Raw genomic sequence first — 24,914 nt, 5'->3', positions numbered from 1 at the left:
ACACCAGATTGCGGAGTGTGCTGCCCACACAAGCAAATTATACACATCAGCCATGCCACTGGAGGATGGCAGGGCAGAATAATTACGGGACAAATATATCTTACTTATGATGCTTGTTCAAGCCCAAGGCACGCTGGTTAGGACAAAGTGTGAATCTAGTGAGTTTTTTTTGTGTATAGGATGTATTTTTTTCCTGAGTGACTTTTAAAAAGTTTTTAAAAGTCACACTTTATTTCCCAGTTCCCCAGAGTGTTGGACAGTGGGCTGTGGTGATGGCGTTCTGCTACCTACTTTAGAAAGGGAAGGGGACATGTCACAAAATGGTTTCCTGACATTAAGAGGTGGGGTGGAAGCGCTTGTTTGTTGAGCAGACAAGAAGTCTTGACAGGGAACATCCTGCCCATCATCACAAGGTCGCTACACCCTGAGGGCAGAGGCAAGGAAACGCAGTGGACTGACAGGAAGGACCTGAGGGAGAGATAGGGCAAGTCAGCCTCAACACACACACATACACACACTTGTAATAGTCATCCCTTTTTATGAACGCATCTTTCTGTATTTTACCATGTTGTGTGATTGTGTACATATATTCTGTATTTAGGGGGACTTCAAAATGTAATTCAATGACTGATAAAGGCTTATTGTATTTCATGCTTTCTGTTCAAGGTTTCGTTAGACTACGGATTTAAGTAACTAAAAAAAAAAGATTATTGCCTATATGTTTTATTTTATATTCACTGGGTTGTGGTGTATTATTTGTACACTCTGACTGCCCTTACGTCAATTTAATAATTGTTATGAAAGGAAAACAGGTCAACAACATAATGAAAGTGATGTTGGAACACAGTTTCAAGTACAACGCTTTATAGATTTTTATCATCCATTTTATTTGTTTTCATATGAAACAGATCGATTCTTTCAGTCTTTGAAGTGTGAAGCGTGTACTCCATGACTTCACTGAGTACATTCATTTCATATATTGTTCATTTGAAAGAAAACATCTTTGAACTTGGCACTTAGAAAACAACCACAGGGAATCGTCACCTTTATTCATTTAGAACAAAATTTACAAAGCCATTCAAACAGTCATTTTTTTAAATCAGGATTTTCTTAAACTCAACTTATGAGAATATTCAAAATACACTTCTTTGTTTTTTTTTGTTTTTTTTTTACCTTACGTCTGTCTCTCAATACTTACAAATATGTACACAAAAGTCTTTCATTTCTCGTATTCTCCCTGTAATTCCACACAGGTATTAAAAAGTATCCTCTTGTCACTCAGGATATCGTCCCCCTCCCCCTTGGTGCAGGGCCCCCCCGGTGCAGGGCCCCCCCGGTGCAGCGCCCCCCCTGGTGCAGGGCCCCCCCGGGCAGCTGTAGTGTCTGTGACCCCCTCCCCCCCCCCCTCCCTCCCCGCGGCTCAGATGGACGTCCCGTGACTCGTCTCAATGGCTTCTGTGATGTGTCCTCCGGACACTGAGTGGTAGGACAGTGGCATGGGGGTCTTGAGGGGGCTCTGACGGAAGAGCCCCCCGTTGGGGGCTCGGTGTTTGCAGCGAATAGAGGGCATGGTGGCACTGCTGAGGGGCAGGGGGAGGGTCCTGCCACCGGCCGCGCCGAGAGTCCTTCCTGCCCCACGACCCTCCTGGAGGAAGGTGGTCACAGAGAGAGGCGCCCCCCTGTGGCCGGGGTAGTCCCGCACAGACAGGCCTTCCAGGGACTGGCTGGGCTGGATGTTGCCGATGTCCAGGGCAGAGATCTCGATAGACTGGCCTGGCAGCTGCTTGTGAGCCAGGTCCTCGTCCAGCAGGCTGTTCAAACGCTGGTGGACCTGCTCCAGATTCACCTCTTTGTCCTGGGGAAAGGGAGAGAGAGGAACAAGAGACAGCGAGAAAGAAAGATATAGAGTGAGAGAACGAGAGAGAAAGATAGAGTGAGAGAACGAGAGAGAAAGATATAGAGTGAGAGAACGAGAGAGAAAGATATAGTGAGAGAACGAGAGAGAATAATAAAAGTCCGAAACAGGGAAGAGTAGGGAGAAAGAAATACAAGACCAAAGAGTTAAAGAGAGAAAGAGAGACAGACAGAAAGAGACAAAGAAAGATACAAGTCTGTATTGAGCAATAATTTCACTGTAGAATTTGATATCATATAGTCCACTTAGCAATGTGTTTCAGCTGGATCAATGGAGATTCCACCAAAGCGCTAACACTGTCAAGTGTCACTTTTGTTTTCTGATTGAACAACAAAGCGCAAATACAAATTGAAACATGACAATTCTGAAACACTGTCTGAAAACAGAAGATTTACCAGAAAAAATGCCTCTGAAAAGTATGTTTCTTCATTCAGTAGAAAGTGCCCAACGGCCTTTCTGTACATAGTCCAGAAGTAAATCTGTCTGTGCAAAGCTCTGCTCTGGATAAGAGCGTCCGCTAAATGACTAAATGTAAAGCTTCTGCTAGCACTGTTTACTGTATGAAGAACCTGCGATTCTCATAAACAGACTGCGTTTCAGACGTGCATACGATCTTGATGTGACACTTCATGAGACGATGCAAGCTATGAAGGAACAACAAAGGCAAAACACAACAATGGAGAAATCGTTGGAGGAAGAAGGCATGGATAACTTCTGTTCTTAAAGTCTCTGTCATTACGGTAACGACCCCGAAAGGTTTATATCATATCGGTTAATTCAAACAGATCCAATATTCTCAGATCTCTCATCGAAAACTGGTGTTTCAAGGGCCCACATGTACAGGAAGAGAAGGAACAGGCAAGAAAAGAAAGAAAAATCTTAATGATCATTCACTATAGATGTGTGGAGATCAATCACATGGCGCCCTGTGGTTCATTGAAGCATCATTAGCCTCTTGACTGTTCCTTGTCTTGTCTTGTCTCCCCCCCACACACACACACACACTCACTCATGCATCAACGACTTTGGAAATAATATCAAACAGATAAAAAGCGAAACAACAGGAGAGACCATAAGATGAGATGAGCAATCACTATCTACTCCCCCCTTTCCCCCCCCCAAACAAACTCATGCCCCGCCCCCCTCTATCAGCCAATCCCCATCCAGGGTCTCAGGTCTCTCCTGACCTGTATCAAAAGCCTCTGTCTCCTCCCAGTGTCTCTGTCTGTCTGGCCATAAGTCCCGCCTGCCTTCTGGTGAAGCACTTGGTATCTCATTATATGTCAATGGACCAGAAACTCTTTCCATATTGTAATCCTTAGTGACCTGCATGTGATCACAGAGAACCACACATAACCAACATGGCTCTTGTGCATCTGGACATTGACATATAATTGCAATAAGACGTCACTCGGTGGAACTGCCAAGGGGTTATGGGATAGATAAGACTTGACTTGAAGTGGCCGTCGTCATGCCGACACACTTTGAGACTGTGGCTATCGTAAAGCTGAGAAAACACAGAAGGTCACGGCAGTTTACGACAATCAGCCAAACATTTACGACCGAGCATGTCATTTTATAGGGTGTTTAGAGCGAACACTCCACACAATCAAATACATAATCAGTATTATGACACTAAGTTATGTGGGCCATTACTGCGAGAGAGCTACTTAAAAAATAAGCGCTAAATCCTCACATCGAATCCACACACGCGACTCACTTTCACATAAACTGTGTTGACAAGTCTATGCCTTTTTGAGCTGCGTGTGTGAATCCCCAGTTACCTTCAGTCCCCCAGGCAACACTCTTATTGCAGGTTCGACCTATATCGTCAACCATGACGGGTCAAGACTAGCATCTGCTGTGCTCACACTTTAGTTTAGGGATCCATGTCAAGCCTTAGATCTCTGGGCGTCACATGCACACAGGGCCCTCAGTACCCGGATGGAGTCTGCGCTCTCAAGCATTAAGACTTGAATGGATGGAGCTAAAGAGAGCTTATTGCGCAACTGAGGCAAACGTTTACTCAGAAGTGCAATTTTTCTTGGATTATCAGACGGGCTACAATGATTGCTGTCATCATTGGTGCTGTAGTTCTCATTGTTATCATCAGTGATAACGATAATTATGATTCTTGCTTTCTCCTCCACCCAAAAAAAACAAGCAACATTTGATTGCATTGCTTCGATGCAATTTTCTACAAATCCCTCAGATGCTGTTCAAACACAAACTATCCAGCGAGAAGAAACGCGTCTTGTAAAACTCCACTACAACACGACACAACTCCTCACCCAAGAAATGAGAAGAAATGAAAGAGATCACATGAGGTTTTTAGACCGGGCAGGGGGCACACCTATAACTGGGTGTACTGCAGCTCTACTAAATCAGGGCTGGCGTCAGAGCCTGGATCCATAAAGTAGAGTGTGGCATCTCTGGGCAGGACCGGGGGCCCCGGGGGTCTGGGCCGGGGTAGGGGCCGTGGAGGAACCGAGGCCAGAGCTTGGGGCTGGGCCTGGGTTAGCCCTGCACTCGTGGTCACCTCTTTGGGCTGTTCTCGCCGGCAGCGGTTGCTGTTCCACCAAGTCTCCAGGGCGGCCACCAGGCAGGCCAGGAGCAGGCCAGCGGCCAGGATGCAGAAGACTCCGGCAAAGCTGTGCAGCCTCAGGGCCCTTCCCTCTGGCTGGGCTTCCGCATGGCTGTCCAGGTCACAGCGCCCCTTTCTGGGCCACCACTTTTGTTTGAGGATGTCCAGGTCGCCTTTTTCCTGCAGCTCCAGGATTCTGAAAAGAGAGACGGAGAGAGAGACGGAGAGAGAGATTGAGAATGGTAGGAGAGAGTGGTTCTATGAATGAGCCCTGACACATAACACTAAACAAATGCGCACACAGAGGTTTGTTTTACAATCCTATTGAAGACCGACATTTCACATTTCACCAAACCCCCCTAGAAATAGCTTCTGGTCCCCATACGGGTAGTTAAACAAGACCACACACACACACACAGCAGATCATGGGTCTAGCGATGTGTGCTCCAGGGTAGGAGACGAGAAGGTCCCGCAGTACTCTTCTACACTCACTTCTGGGAGAAGAGGTCTCTGTAGGGGCTGCCGTGCTGCAGGGCCATGCCGTAGCCCCTGCTGCTCATGCTGTTGCCCGTCACTGTCAGAGTGCAGTCGTCGTCTGTCAGGGCGGCGTACTCCACCACAGCCATGTCCCACAGGAAGGCATAGGAACCCCTCTTGGTCTGAGCACACCAGGGAACAGAAGACACAGGGATGAGGATAGGGAGTGGTACCAATCTATGGGTTGGTTGAGAGTAACAATTTTGAAAAAAAGGGGATTGGATAGGGTTGTGTTAACTACAGAAATGGTTGAGAAATCAGCTTGGCGAAAGGTGCATTTAGACTCGGCTGCGATCAAAAGGGTCGTTCTGAAAGACTTGTTTTCTGGAATTGTCTTTCACAACCACAGCCTGTTGACAGACCGTGCAGTTAGCTTCTCTGATCCCGCCACTATTCTGAGGACCCAGCTATTTCAAGGTGACATTGGCTGTTTGTGATATTCCTGCAAAGGTGTGACAGTGAAAAGCTAAGTACCTAACCGCACAAGGCCTTGATGTTCATGTTGCTTTGTCTCTTACCTAAACCAAACATGGAAAAGGTCTTTTCAGCCAGGGTGAAGGGGTTATGTTATACTGAATCATCTATTTTCGCTTTCTATCATCTGCACACACAGGCCGACATTTGAAAGTGGCCATATGACTTGAATCAAGTCCTGTATCCACTACTACCAACAACAATGACTATATGACATTTACATAAATAAAGATCCAGTATCCGCACAATATTCATTCTAAATGAAGTCAGATGCTTAAATATTCCTCAGGTTTAATGATGTGTGTGCATTCAGACTCTGCTGTCTCTAATAGTTTAATTATTGGGTGAGCTATCAGACAGGTTTGTGTGTGTATGAAATATTCATTTTATAGGCACATTGAGGTTCTAGTAATCAAGCACAATTAAAATCAACACAGTTCCATATATTAACAATTAATTTTTTTACACCATGTTCCCTTACTAATTCAGGACAAGTAATTGCTTCTGGCTGGACTCTGCGTTCCCTGCACAATTTTATTTATTGTAAAAAGATGGAATCAGTAAATGTTCACCTATTTAAATGAGTTCATTTTCAAGAAGCTACCATCCGAGGATATCAGCAGCATGTCCATTCCCCCGAGACCACCACCGTAAACAGTGTTTTACCCTAACTGACGATGCCTTGGCTTTAGCTTACTGGGCTAGCACACTGTTGGTGGCCCTGGGTCACCTCCCTCACCTTCTGGATGCCCTCTGCGGGGCTGGACACCGAGTGCTCGTGGCCGTGGTTCTTGTTGATGGTTCTCCAGAGTTCTGCGAAAGTGCTGTCCTGCTCCAGGGGGTTAGTGCCTTTAGCTCGGAAGAACTCGTACACGGCCGAGTCTCGCACCGTCCCGTACACCTGATCCATCTGCTTGGACAGGTCCTGGAACGACCTGGGGGGGAGACAAGCAATGGGTGAGAGAAACCGAGAGAGACACAGAGAGAGGGGGGGGGTGCGAGATAGAGACAGGTGGACACAGAGAGAGGGGGGGTGGGAGATAGAGACAGGTGGACACAGAGAGAGGGGGGGTGCGAGATAGAGACAGGTGGACACAGAGAGGTAGACAAAGAGAGGGCAATAGACAGAAGCTATATATTTTTTTCGTTGTAAATTAACGACTGATAAAATGACATTGCTGCCTTCATGTCTTTGTGTGAGTATACTGTACTGGGTTTGGTTCAAATTGACGTTTTGATAGACATTTGCAGAGATTGGAATTCATTTGTGTAGTATAAATGATGCCCACAGCACCTTATTAAGAGTATTGATCTTCCTGAAATGGAAGAGGCTGTCAGGTATTGCATAGTTATAAATTCTATCCTTCCAATCACGGACACAGAACATTCAAGAACCTTGTGGAGTATTGACTGACCCTAAGGCCACTTATGTCAGGCCCCATCAACACTGCTAATGAACACCTGGTGATAAGTCACAGGTTATAACCTACTGAACCCACAAGACACTAGAATGTAACCGCCTACTAACTGTGGTTGTATGGTGTGTCCTTACTAGTATTACAATTCCCCTTAATAATATATATTTTTATATATTTCTTTAACCTTTCGTTCAGGAATTATTCTGTAATCAATGTATGTTCCAGTGATTTCTCTTAGCTGCCATTTGCATTTGCTGAAATAAGATGAGGTCATTTGAATAACACATTTCGCATTTTCAAACTGCTGTACTATAACAAAACACTGAAACGTTGAATCGTGTTAGCTCCGATAAGGATATCAAATTGTGTCTCCCTCCAATTACCTAAAAGTCTGAGAATCAAAATGGCGCATCTTGAGATAACATTAGGATAATCCATCCATTTAATTAGCACCCTATCTAGGGAGGCCGTCAGAAAATGAAGGTAGGTTTGTCTCCTGTTCTCTCCTCCTCCTCAGACAGATCTATTGGAAAGTCACTCAAGCTGCATGCCTTTGTGGTCCATTTCTATTTAATTTAGCCTCCGAAGGCTAAGTAAAGAGTGTTGTTCCTGTGTGCAGAGTGGGAGCTTCTATAGATGTCATATCCATCCACAAAGCAGGGGCTGAGCGGTGAGTGAGTGAGGGCTAGTAATCAGAAGGTTGCCGGATCGATTCCCCGCCGTGCCAAATGACGTTGTGTCCTTGGGCAAGGCACTTCACCCTACTTGCCTCAGGGGGAATGTCCCTGTACTTACTGTAAGTCGCTCTGGATAAGAGTGTCTGCTAAATGACTAAATGTAAATGTAAGATGGCTGTGTACATTCAGAAGAGAAGCCAACAGTTTAGAACTATAGTCACCATTGACGTTGTTCATCTCACTATCAACAGACTGTTCAGACTACACATACACATACACACACACACACACACAGTGATGGCCAATCCGCACATGGTTCATTTGTATTTAACGTGAGGACTCCCAGATTGCTTTTTAGAAAGAGGGAAATCTGATGTTGGAATCTCAGTCATCTCATCCAACCTCTTTACCAGATGGTGGACCATTAAGCTGCACCCTAATAGAACAGTGATTAAGCATGTTTAACATAGTAAGACGATATACTTCAAACATGTTCTGCACATACGCCCTCTTTCCCACACACACTCAAGCGCATACATACACACACGTGCTGCGCACAGCACAAACCATTTCAAATGAACGATGCCCTGAAGCATGAGGTACTTAAAGACAAATTGTTTTCGAATTTTCTCTTGACAGCTTTTTTCCCGATGTCTAAATTTTGGAAAGGGATCGTTTTCTCGAGATCCTTTTTCACCTGAGAAGCTGAACTTTCTGAACCAACAGAGGGTACCGATTCCAGGTGCTGGTTAGAATTCTCTCCTATCAGCCACGAGTCCACATGCGCTATTTGCTCAACGTCAGTGAGGCCCAATGCAATCAAAAACCCCTTCGCACGCCCTTCAGGGGGAGAGAGTGCCAAATTGGATTTACAGACAAATAACATTTGGACTGAGAGGAGCCATCTTGTTAAGGACTGGGTCAGGAACCACACAATTCGTGCCTGTGTGCGCGTGTGATGTGTGCGCAAGTGTGTGATGTGTCTGTGTGTGTGTCGCACCAATATACTGTGTCCCCCCTCAGTTCAGTGTACCCAGCGGGCGCTATGCCTGATGAAGAGGAACACGTGCTGAGGGACTGTGAGCCGTACCGTACGGTGTTGTCCATGCGGGAGACAGTGAGGTAGGCTGCCAGGTTGGCTGTGTAGGAGGAACACACTATCAGAGTGAAGAGCCACCAGCTGCCCATGACGATCCGCAATGCCACCGAGCCCAAGATGGAGTCACCACCTAGGAGGACACACACAAACACACAGGTCGTCAGATAACAATCTCACAACCCACACAACCACACACACAGGTCGTCAGATAACACACTCACAACCCACACAACCACACACACACACACACAGGTCGTCAGATAACAATCTCACAACCCACACAACCACACACACACACACACAGGTCGTCAGATAACAATCTCACAACCCACACAACCACACACACACACACAGGTCGTCAGATAACACACTCACAACCACCACACACAACCACACACACACTCGCTCACTAAGACATGCTGACAACAACATCTACAGCAGAGCAGGTTCTCTTCCTACCGTACATGCAATCCAAGGAGACACAAGATAAGGACAGATGTCAATAAAGATTTTACGTTTTAAAATAGTTGAAAGTTGTCAGTGTAATCGGAGACGGAGCGTGAAATGAAAGATGAAACACGTATCCCTGTCCGAGGGGTCAGGACCCCTAGGACAGCCAACTGGAACTAAAAACAATGGAGAGGGTGCCTCGGTTTGTTGCACACACACGCTCGAGTCGATCGATGGAGGCTGAGGAGGGTGGCCGTGAGGGAGGAAGTACCTCAGGCTGCGGGGTGCATGACCCCACGTCAAGGAGGTCAACTGTGCTGCTGGTCCTGCTCTATTCCAGGAAGTCCTAAATAAGTAAATGCCACTGATTGGCCGAAGCCTTCTACTACCTCTGGTAGTCTCCCTGGACTGAATCAGTGTCTGATTGCACGGAACTTCAAGTTCTCCTAGAGTCATTATTTTAAGTGTGTAAAAATTTCTGATATGATAAATATTTTGTTTAACATGGCCCCCCCCCCCCCGTACATATTTATACATAAATAAAATACTAACTACTCTGATAAGGGTCTGGAAGCAAATCCAACCTTTTTCCCCCTCATTCAAATATTTGAGAGAGATTTGCAGTGCACAACCTGGCTAGAGGAACCATAAGAGAGATTCAGTCATACATGGCTGGGGACATAAACATAAGTAAGATTTTCGGAGTGAAGGGGGTCTTAATGTTTCAATTAGAGGGAGAGGGTGAGTTTGTAACTCTCTGAAAAGAGTACCAATGTACCAAATCACATATCCATGTACCAAACTGATGATGAAATACACTGCCCTTGAGAAAACCAGGGCATCATCTGAAACAAGGGAGAAAAAAGCTCTCCTGAAATTCAGTGTTGAGCTTAAAAAGGCTAGTGGGCAGCGTGCCAGACTTTGATAGATGCTACTGAAGGTTGAGACTACTGAAGTAGTCATTTATCCACATCTGAGATACCTGGATCTTCACCAAACTCAAAGACTTCATATTTTCCTCAGTCAAAGGCACCTTTAAAAACGTCCTCACTGGGTTCTGTGCATGAGATGCAATCACCAGGCCACCGTGTGGAACATTCACAGGGACTTCAGAGACATGCTTCTCTATTACATTCGCTCTGTCCTCCCATCTATCATAGTGCAGTATCTATCCATCTGGATGCAGTACTACAGTGCGATACAGCTACCTCGGGTTAGCAGCACCACCGCAAGAAAGTACACTGTAACAAAGGTTACATTTAACTGTCAACTTTCCCTTTTGATTGATGACATATTTGACAAGTGTGGGTTTATCTAAGAGTTTGTGTCCTTCCCACCTGTCCAACATATAATAGACCCATACAATGATGGACTCCATTTTTCTCTTTATTTCTCCCCGTCGTTTCCTTGAACCAGACGAGCTTGTGGGCAGCTCAGTTGTGGCCACTCTCCTGACTCTCCAGGCTCCGTGTTAGATATCTCGGGAGTCAGGTGGCTGAGCGGTTAGGGAATCGGTCTAGTAATCAGAAGGTTGCCGGATCGATTCCCAGTCGTGCCAAATGATGTTGTGTCCTTGGGCAAGGCACTTCACCCTACTTGCCTCGGGGGGAATGTCCCTGTACTTACTGTAAGTCGCTCTGGATAAGAGCATCTGCTAAATGACTAAATGTAAACGTAAATCTCACCTTGCTGCACGAACGCGCCGTACACAATCCAGATGGCGCTCTGGAGCGACGTGGAGGCAGAGGGGACCTGATGAGGAGGATTCTGGGAACGAACGGACTGGATACGTCTGAGCAGGAAGATCATGACGCCGACCACGGGGATGGCTGCGGCGATGCACGCCCACACGGCCAGGTCGAACGGAGCCAGGAGGGAGAAGATGTTAATCTTCTCCTCCGACTTCCTCATGAGGATCCCGACGGAGTAGTCCAGGTAGCGCTTGCTGAAGTCCACCACCTTCTCCCTCTCTGGGGTGATGGTGATGGCAGACAGGGCCAAGTCTGCCCTCTGTGAACACACAGATATTCAGACAGACGTTGGGTTTAATCAGGTCTGTAAAGAAACACAACGTAACTGGGGATTTGAGTATCATTTACAGTTAAGCAGTTTTCCTATATGGTGGTGATAAGACATCGTTGTACAAACTCCCTGGTGGCTCCCTGACTAATTTGTGTTCAGGCAAGACTGAAATCAAATGTTGGCTTGGGGAGCACTGGTGCATACTGTCAGTCACATTCCCCCTGAACTGAACTATCTACCCCCTACAGACAATACCCCACCTCCCTTTAAAACTTCAACTATTGCTTCAGTTATTTTCCTCAAACTTGAAGAGGTCAAGCATGACGTGTAAAAGTAGCTGATCATCTCTGCTGAAGCAGGGAGACCACCAAACCAGATCAGTATCATTTAGATCTGAGATATATTACACTACCTAATGCTGAAGACAACTTAAGACACAATGGTGAGCTAACCTACTCTCTTGCATAATGCCCCTCATCAAGGATGTGGAGTAATTGTGTCAAGTGACACCCCCTCTGGGATAAAGCGTAGTCACAATGAGATCTCATGGGGTTAGGTGACGTTTCACACAGCCAGCTCCCATATTATAAACTACAGGAACGAACGAGTACAGAGTTGAAAGGTCCTCCCATACATCTAGCTAATCAACGCGAATCAAAACCTTTTGCTTCATTCCAAGAGTTAGCATCAGCCTGCCCAAACCCCTCCAAATCACAACAGGCCACCTGCCGAGTCAAAAAGAGCTCTGCTTTGATGTTGTTATGGCCGATGGCCACGCTGCGAGGGAGCAAGGTGCGTAACGGATGTACCTTGCTGATGAGCTCTCCTATCATCCCGTTCCAGGAGCCGTTGGGGAGAGGAGACCCGTATTTGGAGTCGGCTACTTGGTAGATGTCGTACTTGAAGCCCAGAATCTTGGCAAGAGCGTCCAGGACATCGATGGAAAAGCCTTTGTATCTCTTGGGCTGTCCAAGGATGTTTTCTGCTACCATGACGAAGGGCTCCTCCTGAAAAACATTCAAAAACTCCTGTGGGTCCACGTGTTCAGCTTTGTAAACAAAGTATTTATAATTACCAAGACTTGCAGACGGTGCACTGCAGCTCTGTTCCAAACAAACTGTTGCAATAGTTGAGCTATCTTTGATAGCATTTATAATACAAACCCCAGGGATTATGTTTATTCTGCATCAGGGAAACGGGCCTGTAATGGGAGAAGATCTCATCTAGAATCTAATCACGCATCATTCGTCACAGCGCTTTGTGATCCAGTTGCAATCCAACTGACACTTCCAGGCAGGCATTCGGTCATGTTTAGAACTCAGGTGACATCTTTATGAAGAGCAGCTGCAGTGTCGAAGTCAAACTTCATCTTCATAAAGAGTTTCCAGACTGGCTGTTGACCTGTAACACGGGCCGCCATGACACTTCATCAGCCGGAAATTATCCCTCTAAATTTACTGCAGCAAACCATGGCTCTTCTTTATGGGTAGGAAGTGTCAAGGCAGAATTGAATGGGAGGGAAAGAAAAGAGTTGAATGGGAGGCTGCAGGGTTGGGCGGGAGGGGGGGAAATGACTTGATGAAATGGCGCTGCCAAAAGAGGAGCCAGGCAGAACTTATGTGAATAAATATGGCAAAGGTAAATCTTGTGTGAAGAGGGGAGAGCAAAATGGGAGCTTCTGGACCAGCAGTCAAGGAAGAGTTGAAATATACGCTTGGATTTCCTGTAAAGTCTACCGGTTGTTGAAGATTCGCAGAGTGAGATGGAGATGTGGAGCCGAGTAATGACAAACAAAACGAGCCACAGTAACCAGGCAGAGGGTGCTGGATTTGCAGGCCCAGATTCCCCAGCAGGTAATTGTCACCCTGTGGTTTATCTCCATTCATCAGGCCCCATCCACTCACTGCTGCCCAGCAATCACAGCTGCCTCTGGAGAGCGTATTATCTACCTATTAAAAGGAATACGGCCTGACACCAATCATGCGGTCATTGGGCATGAAAAGAAGTAGCATACTGCTCTGGAAGGGGAGACCACCATGACATTTGCTAACATTTGTTTAACTAATAATGACTAGATGATCAGACTACAGTGCCAGAAATATATATATAAAAAGAAGCCTATCTGGACTGACAAGGACCTTAAGTGAGGAGTTGGCCAAGCTAGCTACAAATTATTAAATGTTAAACCTGAACTGCTTTGAGGTTGATGAGTTGATTTGAAGTCGTCAGGTGCCATGGGGAGGAGGGCAGGTTTGTGTGACTTCTGCTGGACAGAGTGTGTGCGTGTGTGCTCGGCTTACCAGTAATGTCACCACCTTTAGTGTCACTCCCTGCATCCCACTCTCTATTCGGCTCTCCTTCAGACTCCCATTCAGACCACGACTGGAATCCCAAGTTGCTAGCTGAGAGACAGAGAGAGAGAGAGAAAGACACAGAAAATGTAAGAGACAGAGAGAGAGAGAGAGAGACAGAGAGAGACAGAGAGAGACAGAGAGAGAGAGAGAGAGAGAGAGAGAGAGAGAGAGAGAGAGAGAGATGGCAAAAGAGAGAGAGATGGCAAAAGAGAGAGAGATGGCGAGAGAGATGGAGAGCAATGGCAAGAGGAAGAGAGAGAGACAGAGAGAAAGAGGGTTAACAACATGGACAGGGCACATAGCTCGTCGACACATAACGACGATGCAATTAAACAATCAATCAATTAATCAATTATATTCAGTGGAGACATAAAGGGGTTGACTAATCTAATCAGTGTTTCTGGCACAGATGGCGACACTGTCCGAGCAAACCTATGAGCTTGTCGCCAAGGCAACAAGTGCTGCCCTGCAGATCGGAGCTAGGGTCTTTCAGCCAATCCCTTCTCTCTCTTTCTGTGCAGTGTCATCTCACACAAAGATTGTGAATGTGTAGAAACATGGCACGTCGTTACCATGCTTGCCTTCCCTCGGTGAGGGTTAAAACCTGACATGAGCAGAGACATTTTCTCTGCTAAGCCCCTTCTTAATCCTCTTTGTCACTCCTCTTGACTTCACGAGGAAAATGTCTAACGAACACTAGCCTAGCGAAATGCCTGCTCTCCAATAATCTAGACAAAATACCTTGACGTTGGGGACCACTAATGATGATGAGGAGGAGGGTGATGATGAGGAGGATGAAGGAGGAGGAGTAGATGATGAGGATAAGGGTGGTGTTGGCAGCGATGCTGATGACCCAGATGAAGACACTGACACTGAAGTAACATTGAAGACGCTCCTGCAAAGGCTACAGCATGAAACCATGCTGCGAAACAAACGTGAGAGACTGAGATGGAAACTTCATAGACAAAACACTATACCTGATGCACCATCACTTACCAGGAGAGACAGTGTTCTCCTACAGACACACTGCTAACCCTCCAACCAACCTACGGGTCACTGACGTGCTAGGCAGATTTAGATATATACAAGGACATTTTTAAGCACCTTAATGAAACCCATCATGTCAAACATCATCAGAATCGTCTGCACATCCTGCCAACATCCAGCATGGCACCGATGACTTGTGAAGTGAACATGTCTTTTTTTCACCTTTCCTTTGTGTTAAAGTCTTAATCACAACTTCTAGCAGGACAAAGAATATCAAATAAGTGACACATCTTTGGGCGCAGGCTGGAGAGCGGGCTGACAGCATGAGAGGACTAGCCTGGGGCTGAGCAGTAGACGACTCAGGTTACAGAGCAGCACCCCCCAGAGACAGATCTCTACCTGGGTACCCCACCCCCAGAGACAGACCCTCTACCTGGGTACCCCACCCCCAGAGATAGACCCTCTACCTGGGTACCCCACCCCCAGAGACAGACCTTCTACCTGGGTACCCCACCCCCAGAGACAGACCCTCTACCTGGGTACCCCACCTCTAGAGACAGACCCTCTACCTGGGTACCCCACCCCTAGAGACAGACCCTCTACCTGGGTACCCCACCCCCAGAGACAGACCCTCTACCTGGGTACCCCACCCCCAGAGACAGACTATAATATTAGTATTTAACATTTATGCATCGTGGACCAGAGACAATACTGAACACCATGCTTGAGCCATGCAAGAGCCATGACGTCTTTCAAGGAAGTTGAAATCTCAAGGTCTGATTTGAAGTTCATGGCTGTCTATGTTCAATGATGGACATAATGATAGACTTGTGACTTTAAAGGCAGGTGAACAAGAAAGAGGGATTGGAGATCAAATGCCCTGAACCAAAGTTTCAAGAGTTATTTTAAGACTTGATGATTTCATCACAGGCCTGTGCTGAACTTTGAAGGCTGATAGCTTTATGAAATATTGAAAGCTCCCTCCCTCTCTCCCTCCTTCCCTCCCTCTCTTGCCCCCCCCCCTCTCTCTCCCTTGAATTGAGCTTTGTTGGGGTTTGCTATTGGAAAAAAGTACAAGCAGGAAAGAGGAGATAGAGAATACTGCACTCCGTCCTTGTGGAGTGTAAAAGCAAAGATCTGCTTGCTGCATGTGTATCAGCACTCAAGGTTATCATGGAGAAAAAATATAATTCCATTTAGCAAAAAGAAATGGCAGAATTAACAGTTCTTAAGATATCGTATAACATACCGTTGCAAACAGAAAACATACTGTACAACAAAGAGTAGGTCTAAAGAAAACAACCTGAAATTCAATCTTTAAACTGACTAATAATCACAGATGTTAAAAATGTAACCAATGAATGATCATACTATTATGTATGAGTTGTTTGAGTTTTTGTCTTGATGTTTATTTATATCTGCCAAAGCCCTGAGGAGTTCTAATCCAATCTTCATTATTATTTCAAGATCATAATGATCAATGACCCACTTTCCACAAAAAGTAAATCAAATGTGTATGTTATCCACTAGTTAAAAAGAGAGAGAGCATGTCTGTTTGTTGGCCTCTGTGGGACAAATCTGGGATTTCTTTGGCGATTACGTCAATCACAATCAGTAGATTGTCATTCATTTATTATATGTTCATGTATTCTGACTTATTCATTCATGTTTACGTGTTTCTGCTGTAACATGTATTATGTTATAATAACAGGCAATGATCTATGATGTTGTATGCGCCGGATTGAATAACAAACACCAGCTGTCTGCATGTTACCGCTGTTTATCCCTTTCGACAATAATTCTGTCCTCTGACCTTCATACCTGAGAGACTTTGCTAGTCCTGCTTTATGTCTGAACTGGTCATTTGAAATCTTTGTTAAACTCTCTCCAATCAGCTAGTTGTCTAATACTCAGAAACACAGGACCTAATCACACCTTTCTAGTAGAGACTGTCAACTTTCTTCCTCACCTCCTATGTGTGTATTCATTGGGGAGCTCGCGAGAGTGTTCCCTCATGTGTGTACTGTACTGTTTGTGCGTGCGTGTGTTTTTTGTGGGGGGGTGTGAGTGTGTGTGTGTGGGGGGGGAGATAAATGTCACCACTAGCCCCCTGCTTCACAGGGGCTTTTGTCCCCCATGAGTGGCCTATTCCTCAGGGGGCCAAACAAAGCTTTCTCTGGGACACTAAAGATGGTCATCCATCGCACAAAGCTCCCACACTGGGACGCAAGCTGAGACCTTTTCGGAAGTAGGACACAATTAGTAACAGTGTGCGTCACAACTACCCCCAAAAATGCATCGTTAAAGCATTCAGTTATACAGCTTCAGTACATTCAGAAGTCTGAGATGAAACACTGCAGTATCTTTCTCATAACGTAAACTGCAGAAACTTGAAGGACGAAATCGATGGATGTATCCTGCATATGGATCCCAATTGTTATGTTCAAGTTTCCTTTTCAAAAATTCCTGTATGATTGAAAGTCCCTCGTTTAAGCAATTTCTGTCCACAATTTACAGAGACGTCGTCAGCATGTCTGAAGTGCACACGCTGACAAGCCCATCGTCTTTCCAATCTCCTTACCAACCAAAACACTGTATCTCACAAACGTCTATACATGCACAAAGATGTTTGTGTCTATTCATGGCTGTGTGTGTGTGTGTGTTTCTGCGTGTGTGTTGAGGATGTGTACATGTCAGGAGATTTGTTGAGCCTGATTCTCCTCCGTAACCATCCATCCTGTATTCTTCTTAAGGACATGATGGTTCTGGGCCCTAGATCTAATCTGTGCACTCTGGCGCACAACAATAAATAAGCTTACCATTAGGATTGAGACACCAAAGCCAGCTCCTGGCTGCTGGGGTCTTATCGCATCTACTAGAACACAGATGGAGACAGAGAGACAGGCAGGCAGAAGGACAGGCAGACAAGTGCAACTGTGTTTCATTTTGGTCTCCCTGTCAGATGGAAAGGGGAATGAGGGGGGGGGGGGGGGCGATGTGGGGATGAAGGAAGGGATGAGGGAGAGATAACGGTGGGGATGAGGAACACATAGAAACAGAGAGGGAGATGATCTCCCTGTGATGATTCAATCCCGGAGATCATGTGGGGTGTTGAGATTGGAAGTTCTCAGTTACAATACCGAAACATACTTCTTACACCTCTATCAATTCTACGTTTTTTATTGAAGGGAGTATCCTCACCAAGAGATGGTTGCATCCGACACGCAGCAGCTTGCTCTGCTAAACAATCTGTTCAATTAACTATTTAGAAGCAGAACTTCAAACGAGCGGTAAAGACAGCGTATCCTATCCTGTTGGCGCTGAAGAGGGTGCAGACAGTAATGTGTCTGTGGAGTCTGGTTAGACCTCCTGCACTCTCTGATCTTCGAACTACTTGTTCCTGTGGTGCAGTCTTCCACCTAAAAACGATATCATTTGTTTGGTTTTGCGACTAAATTGTTTCTGTCTCACGTAGCTTTGCTTTACAAGCCCGTAAAGGAAGTACTGAAACTGCTTCCACATAATGAGATGATAAGATTGACATAAGTTGGCTTTTTATGTAGATCATGTGAATGCATCTGGATCTTCTAGTGAGACAGACTTGACATATGGGGAAAAAAAACGAAAAACAAGAAGAAGATGTATCACTTGAGCAGAATGTGCAGTGAAGCAAACTAGCTGTAGCAACTAGCAGGAAACAGTATTTCAGTCTTCATTTGGTCTTTAACCAAACAGACACTTCATCTGAAAGCCATCAGGCCTGGGAGAAAATGGAGAGAATGCAGATAAACGATGATGGAGGGAGAGAGGGGGAGAGGACATGAAAAAAAAAAGAAGAAAAGTGGAGGATGGGGATGGAGGGAAGGAGGGGGCCCAGGGGTGTGACAGGCCAGCGTGGTGACATGATTATTTCCCCTGAAGCAGGGAAACCACGGCCTTTGTGATAGCCGACATGCCGGATAACTACATCAATCCCACAACCCCTGCAACATTTGAACAACCCATTAGGAAGAGTTGCAGAGGAGAGAGGTGCTTCTGCTCTGCTGTCTATTTTTCACCTTTAAATAGCCACACCTGAAGTAGGCAGACTGGCAAAGGTCCATTAATGAACAACAACAATGAACGCATTATGTGGTGTACTAGCTGGTTTTGCCATGGCACTTACGATTCCAACAAACAACAGCATGGGGGCTTTGCTTGTCTCTCTGACCTCATCAGTTGTTCTGTCCTGGTGTGTGTGTGTGTGTTTGTGTGCCTATGTGTTCTCAGCTAATGCTAATGGGCGTATTATGATGCATTGTCTTCATAATTCCAGTTAGTCTGGGTAGTGATTAAATCTTCATTACTGTTCCTATGGTCTCTCTCTGCTCCAGATAAATTCCAACAAAACTCAATTTCTCTTAATTCCGCTGGAACACCCTGACAGAACCAGGACAGAAAACACAACAGAGTCACCTCTGAACCCAACAGAGTCACCTCTGAACACAAACAGAGTCACCTCTAAACCCAAACAGAGTCACCTCTGAACACAAACACAGTCACCTCTGAACACAAACACAGTCACCTCTGAACACAAACACAGTCACCTCTGAACCCAAACAGAGTCACCTCTGAACCCAAACAGAGTCACCTCTAAACACAAACACCCGATCCTTCACACAGGATATCTAGGTACACAAGGATAGACTTACACAAATGTTCACCCAATTTTTTTACAGTACCACACATACGCAGCAATGAAAAACACACACAGGCATTTATAGACCAACACACATGCACAGGCTCACTTCTATTCTACTGTACACTACTACTCTCAGTCCTTAATACTAGGAATCTATACTGCCACTAACTTGCCACTACAGCGGTACCATGCACCTGTAGGCTATCTGTTTACCACCCATGTTACATATGAACTGGCATGTATTTGCTGAGGAGAATAGCCTGAGGTACTACAGGACCACCAGCAGGGGGCTGCCTTCCTCCTGGCTACTTGATTACACTTTATTACCATGATGAACAGAGTGGGACTCAGAAATGTACGTGCAGAAGACAAATGCACTGACCCGCTTGACGTCCTTCCCAAACGTCTCGCTGTAGCTGGTTCCCAGAATCTCAAACTGGACATGAGAATTAGAACCTTCAGCTCGGAAGTCCATCATCCCAGTGAGGCCTGTGATACGTCCCTATGGCAACAGCAAGACAGAAGGGAGTCAGAGTAGATAGAAAGCGGGAGAGAGAGAGAGAGAAAGAGAGAGAGAGAGAGACAGAGCGAGTGAGAGTGCACTGTCATTAGGAAGAGCTTTACTTAGTCACAACCTATAATTTAGGCAGGAATACCACTTTCTGGCAGATCCAACATCAGTCTCAATCAATATAGTTTAATCAACATAAATCTCCTGTAGAATAAGTTGAATAACTATGTGGCCGAGTCTATTCTAACACAAAACATGGTCGCACCTTTTGTGCTGACTGAAATGATGTCATGATTCAAGTAAATGACCTACAGAATTAACAAACATGTGATGTCAAATAAGATCAATAAACACAATGGAGTGAATTGTGTTTTTGTCCTTTCTCTAGTTCTCTCTAGCCCTCTCGCTCTCTCTCTCTTTTATTTTCCTCCTCATATGAACACGTTCTGAAAATGTTTCTGTTCATTAGTCACATGTGATTCACAGCTTTAAGTGCTTGTGCCCACACTCAAATCGGGAGGTGCTAAAGCATATTTTGTTTTATGATAATTACCCAGTGCACTGTCTGTCAGAAACACAATGAACTGATTAATTCAGCTTAGATACCAGGGAATATAGGATGAAAATGTGAGGATTTGAAAATAAATGTATGGTATATTTGTATTTTCCAGACATAAAACTGAAATCACACTACGACTCAGTTGAGAAAAGCTGTCTGTTTAAACACCAAAAAACGAAACTACATAATTTAAACATGCTTAAATTACAAATGGAGAAATACTCTCTATAATCAAGGACAGTGTAAGCCAATGATAAGAAGAACATTTAACGGTAAACCATACAGCTTGATGATTGGTGTATGTGGTTTTTCATTCGAGAGTCTAGACAACCTTCAGTACAGTAGCACCTGAGCCATTACCAAGGTGGAGAGAGAGGAGGGGGAGGGGTGGGGGGCTGATGGTGAGTAGAACAGCAGAGGGGGGAGGGGGTGATGGTGAGTAGAACAGCAGAGGGGAGGGGCTGATGGTGAGTAGAACAGCAGAGGAGGGAGGGGTGATGGTGAGTAGAACAGCAGAGGTGGGAGGGGCTGATGGTGAGTAGAACAGCAGAGGGGGGAGGGGCTGATGGTGAGTAGAACAGCAGAGGGGGGAGGGGCTGATGGTGAGTAGAACAGCAGAGGGGGGAGGGGCTGATGGTGAGTAGAACGGCAGAGGAGGGAGGGGGTGATGGTGAGTAGAACAGCAGAGGGGGGAGGGGGTGATGGTGAGTAGAACAGCAGAGGGGGGAGGGGCTGATGGTGAGTAGAACAGCAGAGGAGGGAGGAGGTGATGGTGAGTAGAACAGCAGAGGAGGGAGGGGGTGATGGTGAGTAGAACAGCAGAGGAGGGAGGGGGTGATGGTGAGTAGAACAGCAGAGGGGGGAGGGGGTGATGGTGAGTAGAACAGGAGAGGGGGAAGGGGCTGATGGTGAGTAGAACAGCAGCGGGGGGAGTGGGTGAGGTTGAGGAGAACAGCAGAGGACGATCAGAAGCAGGGTGGACGACAGCGTTCATGGACCATTACCAGTAACATTCATCCTCAATCATCCGTTATGTAACCTCAAGATGTGTTTATTCAGTCCCCAGGCAACACTGCTGGTTCCGGTACCTTCTGGATGGTGTCCAGCATGGACCAGCCGCCGTTCCAGGGCTTGGTGGACTTCCTCATGCAGTTGAGGCTGGCCATGCTGTGCCACTTCCTGTCCTCCAGCTTCCTGTAGAAGGCGTTGGCCAGCATCAGCACGCTATCGTACAAGTAGAGGTTTGACACCTGGGGTGAAAACAAAACACAACCCAGAACATCAAGAGCTTCTCTGGCCGGAGTAACAACACGTCCTGGCTTGGAGAGATAACCCTGTCATGACAACAGAGATGTGAAAGAGGGGAATGATGGGATTGAAGTTCTCAGTGTGAAAGGTTCTGCTCAGACAGACAGAGAGCACTCCACAACACCCAGCCGGGTGCTGTCAAACCAGCACTTACCACAGAGACTGTACAATACCACAGCACTTTACAATCAGGAGCTTGGTTTCCTATTGGTCCTCAGATCGATCCATTAGAAAAGGACATGCTTATATGGATGCATATAGGGCAGTTGATCTCTAAGAATGTTCCTTTCAATTCAAACTTTGGATGGAAATCAGGTTGGATTTGTCGACGGCTCACGGTATGAAAAACTGGCTTATATCTTGTGATTGGATGAGCAAATGACTGGATGTTTTCTGGATGTTTCCTTTGGATGTCTGTTGTTTATTACATAGACATCGGTAGACATGAATTGGAGGATAAAATGACAAAAGGATTCAATCTTACCTGTATGGGAAGGAGACAACACCAAACAGTAGGCCAACTTTCCTCTCAGATTGCTTTCAAGCCTCTCTTTCTGCCAATTCCTCTATTCAACACTTGTCTAGCCTGTCAGCAATTTTAATTGCTTTATGCTTTTATCCTCATTTCACAACGTCTAATATGGATTGGATATTCTATTAATAGCGAGTGGTCAGTAGACATAAACTATAATTGACACAAGTGGAAGTACTCCTACAAAATAACAAAATGTTCCATCTGAAAAAGACGCACCTATGATCTTTGCTGCTAAACGGTTGAACATCAACTAGCACTCAACCCTCCATGAAATAAATTATGTAAAAACGAACTTCATACACAACCACCAAATGGTCTAACCATCTGCCCTAACGAGAAAACAGAAGTCTTCTAATCACGGTCATTGCGCACTAGATAAATATTTAGAACATTTCCTGAGACAAGGCCGCAGCATGAGGAATGACTTTTTCAGGAGTCTGGGGTAATCACTGTGACAGGGTAGCAGGACATGCTGGCTATCAGCAGGGCGGACGAGAGGACGGACGCAGGGCTGAGGTGACAACGGTGTTGTGACAGACCCCGAGGGTGTTCCTCTCTCCCCCGACCTTCAGACAAGTTATTGTCGTTGTGACATTCCGTGAGGCGGTGTAGGGTGAATGACAACGTTTCTGCGGGAGTTTGCGGAGACAGATTGAGTGTTTGCGCCGAGGAACAGGTGGCGAGAGCAGTGACGGTTGAAGCCGTCCTGTGTTTGATAGTACCTGATATCCTATCAAGCTGTGCTTATAATTTAGCCACGAAAACATTTGGCCCTTTCATACCTCCTGCCCCCTCTCGCATTCTGGATCAGACTTGAGGAAATGGTTGAGTTCTCCACCGGTATTTAGCCTTGGTGTGTGTGTGTGGTTGTTTAGGTTCCCCTCTGTCCCACCGACCTCCAGAGACTGCAGGTAGCCTTCCTGGGGGTCGCACAGCAGGGAGGAGATGCGGTGGTTGTTCCTCACGCAGCGGACGTTGGTGTCCTTCCACATGGGAAAGATCTGGCGGATCACCGTCATCCTGCCCAGAGCGCTGTGGACCATCTCCAGGATCTCTGTGTCGCTCACCTCCTACACACACCCCCAAAAAACGTGAAAAGATCGTAAACAATTTTTTATTCACACAACAAATAAAGTAGTATTGAGACATTCATTGCTGGAGGTGGGGATTTAGGCAGCACTGAAGTCAAAGAGTGAACAGTGTGTGCTTTTGCGCTCCACCTATGCTCTCCCTCTCTCCCTGGATAAAATATAACGGACAGAAAGAGAGAGAGAGAGAGAGAGAGAGAGAGAGAGAGAGAGAGAGAGAGAGAGAGAGAGAGAGAGAGAGAAGAGAGAGAGAGAGAAAAAGAGAGAGAGAGAAAAAGAGAGAGAGAAAAAGAGACAGAGAGAGAGGTGAGAGAGAGGTGAGAGAGAGAAAGAGAGAGAGAGGTTGAAAGAGAGAGAGAGGTTGAGTGGAAGGCCAGCCGAGGTGAGACCTGGGCATGGGCAGATCAATAGTGACGAGCATCCTGGCTACAGCCTCTGCAGTCGTGGGATCCCACTACAAAGACACAGGGTCACAGGTCAACTCTCAGTCCCAATATCCCCTCACTCCAGCCATCGTTCTCTCTTTTTTTCTTTGTCTCTCTGTATTATCCATTATCCTTGGCCTGGCCTCCCTTTCTCAGCACCTGCCTAAGTCCCTTTATCTTTTCCAAATCTGTCTTCTTTACCTTGCCCCTTGCCCCCTTCAAATATTCTGTCTCATTCCCTTCATCCTGTTTTTCTCTAACTTTATCCTTCTTTTCCTCCCCATTGACACAACTTTCTCCTCCCCCTCCCCCCCCCCCCCCCCCTCTACGTCCCAGTCTCAGCAAATACTTTTTGTTGTAAACAAGATTTCTTGTTTAACAGATACGGTATCCCAAAAAAAACACCAGGGCTGCGTTTCCCGATAACGATGGATCGTAGCAACGATCGAGCAAAAAACTAAACCATCGATATTTCTTACGTGCGTTTCCCAAACATGCTCGTAAGGAGTAGGCTAATCCATGCGCTTTAAAGAGTTACGAATGTTCTTACCACGCTTTCTTACCAGGCTTACCACGCTTTCGGGAAACGCAGCCCAGTATGGATGGTGAGTGTGTACCTTTAAGTTCTGAGTCTTAACATACTGTTTTGCCCCTTTGTGTCAGATGGTAACAAGGACCTTTTTATTAGTCACTGAAGCATGTTATTTAGACGCCATTCGCCACAGGGTTCATAGAGCTGTGACCTCATGTCCTGAGGTCATACCTTAACTCACCACAGGGTTCATAGAGCTGTGACCTCATGTCCTGACGTCATACCTTAACTCACCCTGTCACACCGGCCCCTCACACGGCTAATACAGGAAACTGTGACTAACCTTGTAGACTCTTGGGGTAAAAAAGCACCATTGGAAGAAGAATGAACATAGTCTAGCATTGATTTGGCAGAAAATCAAAGATTGTTGACATTGAATCCACCTAATGAGCCATCTTAAAGTTATAATCCGCTTGGGCAATTAACCCTTTTCATATGCTCATACAGTAAAATTTGTTGCCGTTCATTGTTATTAATCAGATTATGCAGGATTGATTTGCTGGATTTTGGATGCAGTATCGTGACATGCTGCTCATGCTCATGTGAGCGAACAAAGGTCTCTGCCGTCGTCATGGATACGCGATGCTGGGCAACACCAGCAGGACTCGCAACACTGTCCTCGGACGACCCACTTAATTCCGGAAACAGCGACTACAACTCAGCAATGTTTCAATGACAGACAACGCTCCAAATTCATT

General features: G+C 45.9%; 1 protein-coding gene across 1 annotated transcript in view; it reads right to left on the bottom strand.

Annotated features, from left to right (window-relative positions):
- Positions 1 to 1,420: 1,420 nt before the first annotated feature.
- Positions 1,421 to 24,914, bottom strand: part of LOC124474190 (glutamate receptor ionotropic, delta-1-like) — a 146,547-nt gene continuing 123,053 nt past the window's right edge. Inside the window, exons 8-18 of the mRNA XM_047030128.1 lie at positions 23,008 to 23,181; positions 21,357 to 21,518; positions 19,581 to 19,700; positions 13,477 to 13,578; positions 11,986 to 12,183; positions 10,840 to 11,164; positions 8,696 to 8,834; positions 6,250 to 6,445; positions 4,992 to 5,158; positions 4,455 to 4,695; positions 1,421 to 1,855 (exon numbers count right to left, since the gene is read on the bottom strand). Of these exons, the coding sequence (XP_046886084.1) occupies positions 1,421 to 1,855; positions 4,455 to 4,695; positions 4,992 to 5,158; positions 6,250 to 6,445; positions 8,696 to 8,834; positions 10,840 to 11,164; positions 11,986 to 12,183; positions 13,477 to 13,578; positions 19,581 to 19,700; positions 21,357 to 21,518; positions 23,008 to 23,181 (2,259 nt within the window). The remainder of the gene's footprint in view (positions 1,856 to 4,454; positions 4,696 to 4,991; positions 5,159 to 6,249; positions 6,446 to 8,695; positions 8,835 to 10,839; positions 11,165 to 11,985; positions 12,184 to 13,476; positions 13,579 to 19,580; positions 19,701 to 21,356; positions 21,519 to 23,007; positions 23,182 to 24,914) is intronic.

Source organism: Hypomesus transpacificus, chromosome 11 (genome assembly GCF_021917145.1).
Source record: "Hypomesus transpacificus isolate Combined female chromosome 11, fHypTra1, whole genome shotgun sequence".
NCBI lineage: Eukaryota > Metazoa > Chordata > Actinopteri > Osmeriformes > Osmeridae > Hypomesus > Hypomesus transpacificus.
Note: the sequence above shows the minus strand (reverse complement) of the source record. Positions and strands in the feature narration are given on the sequence as shown.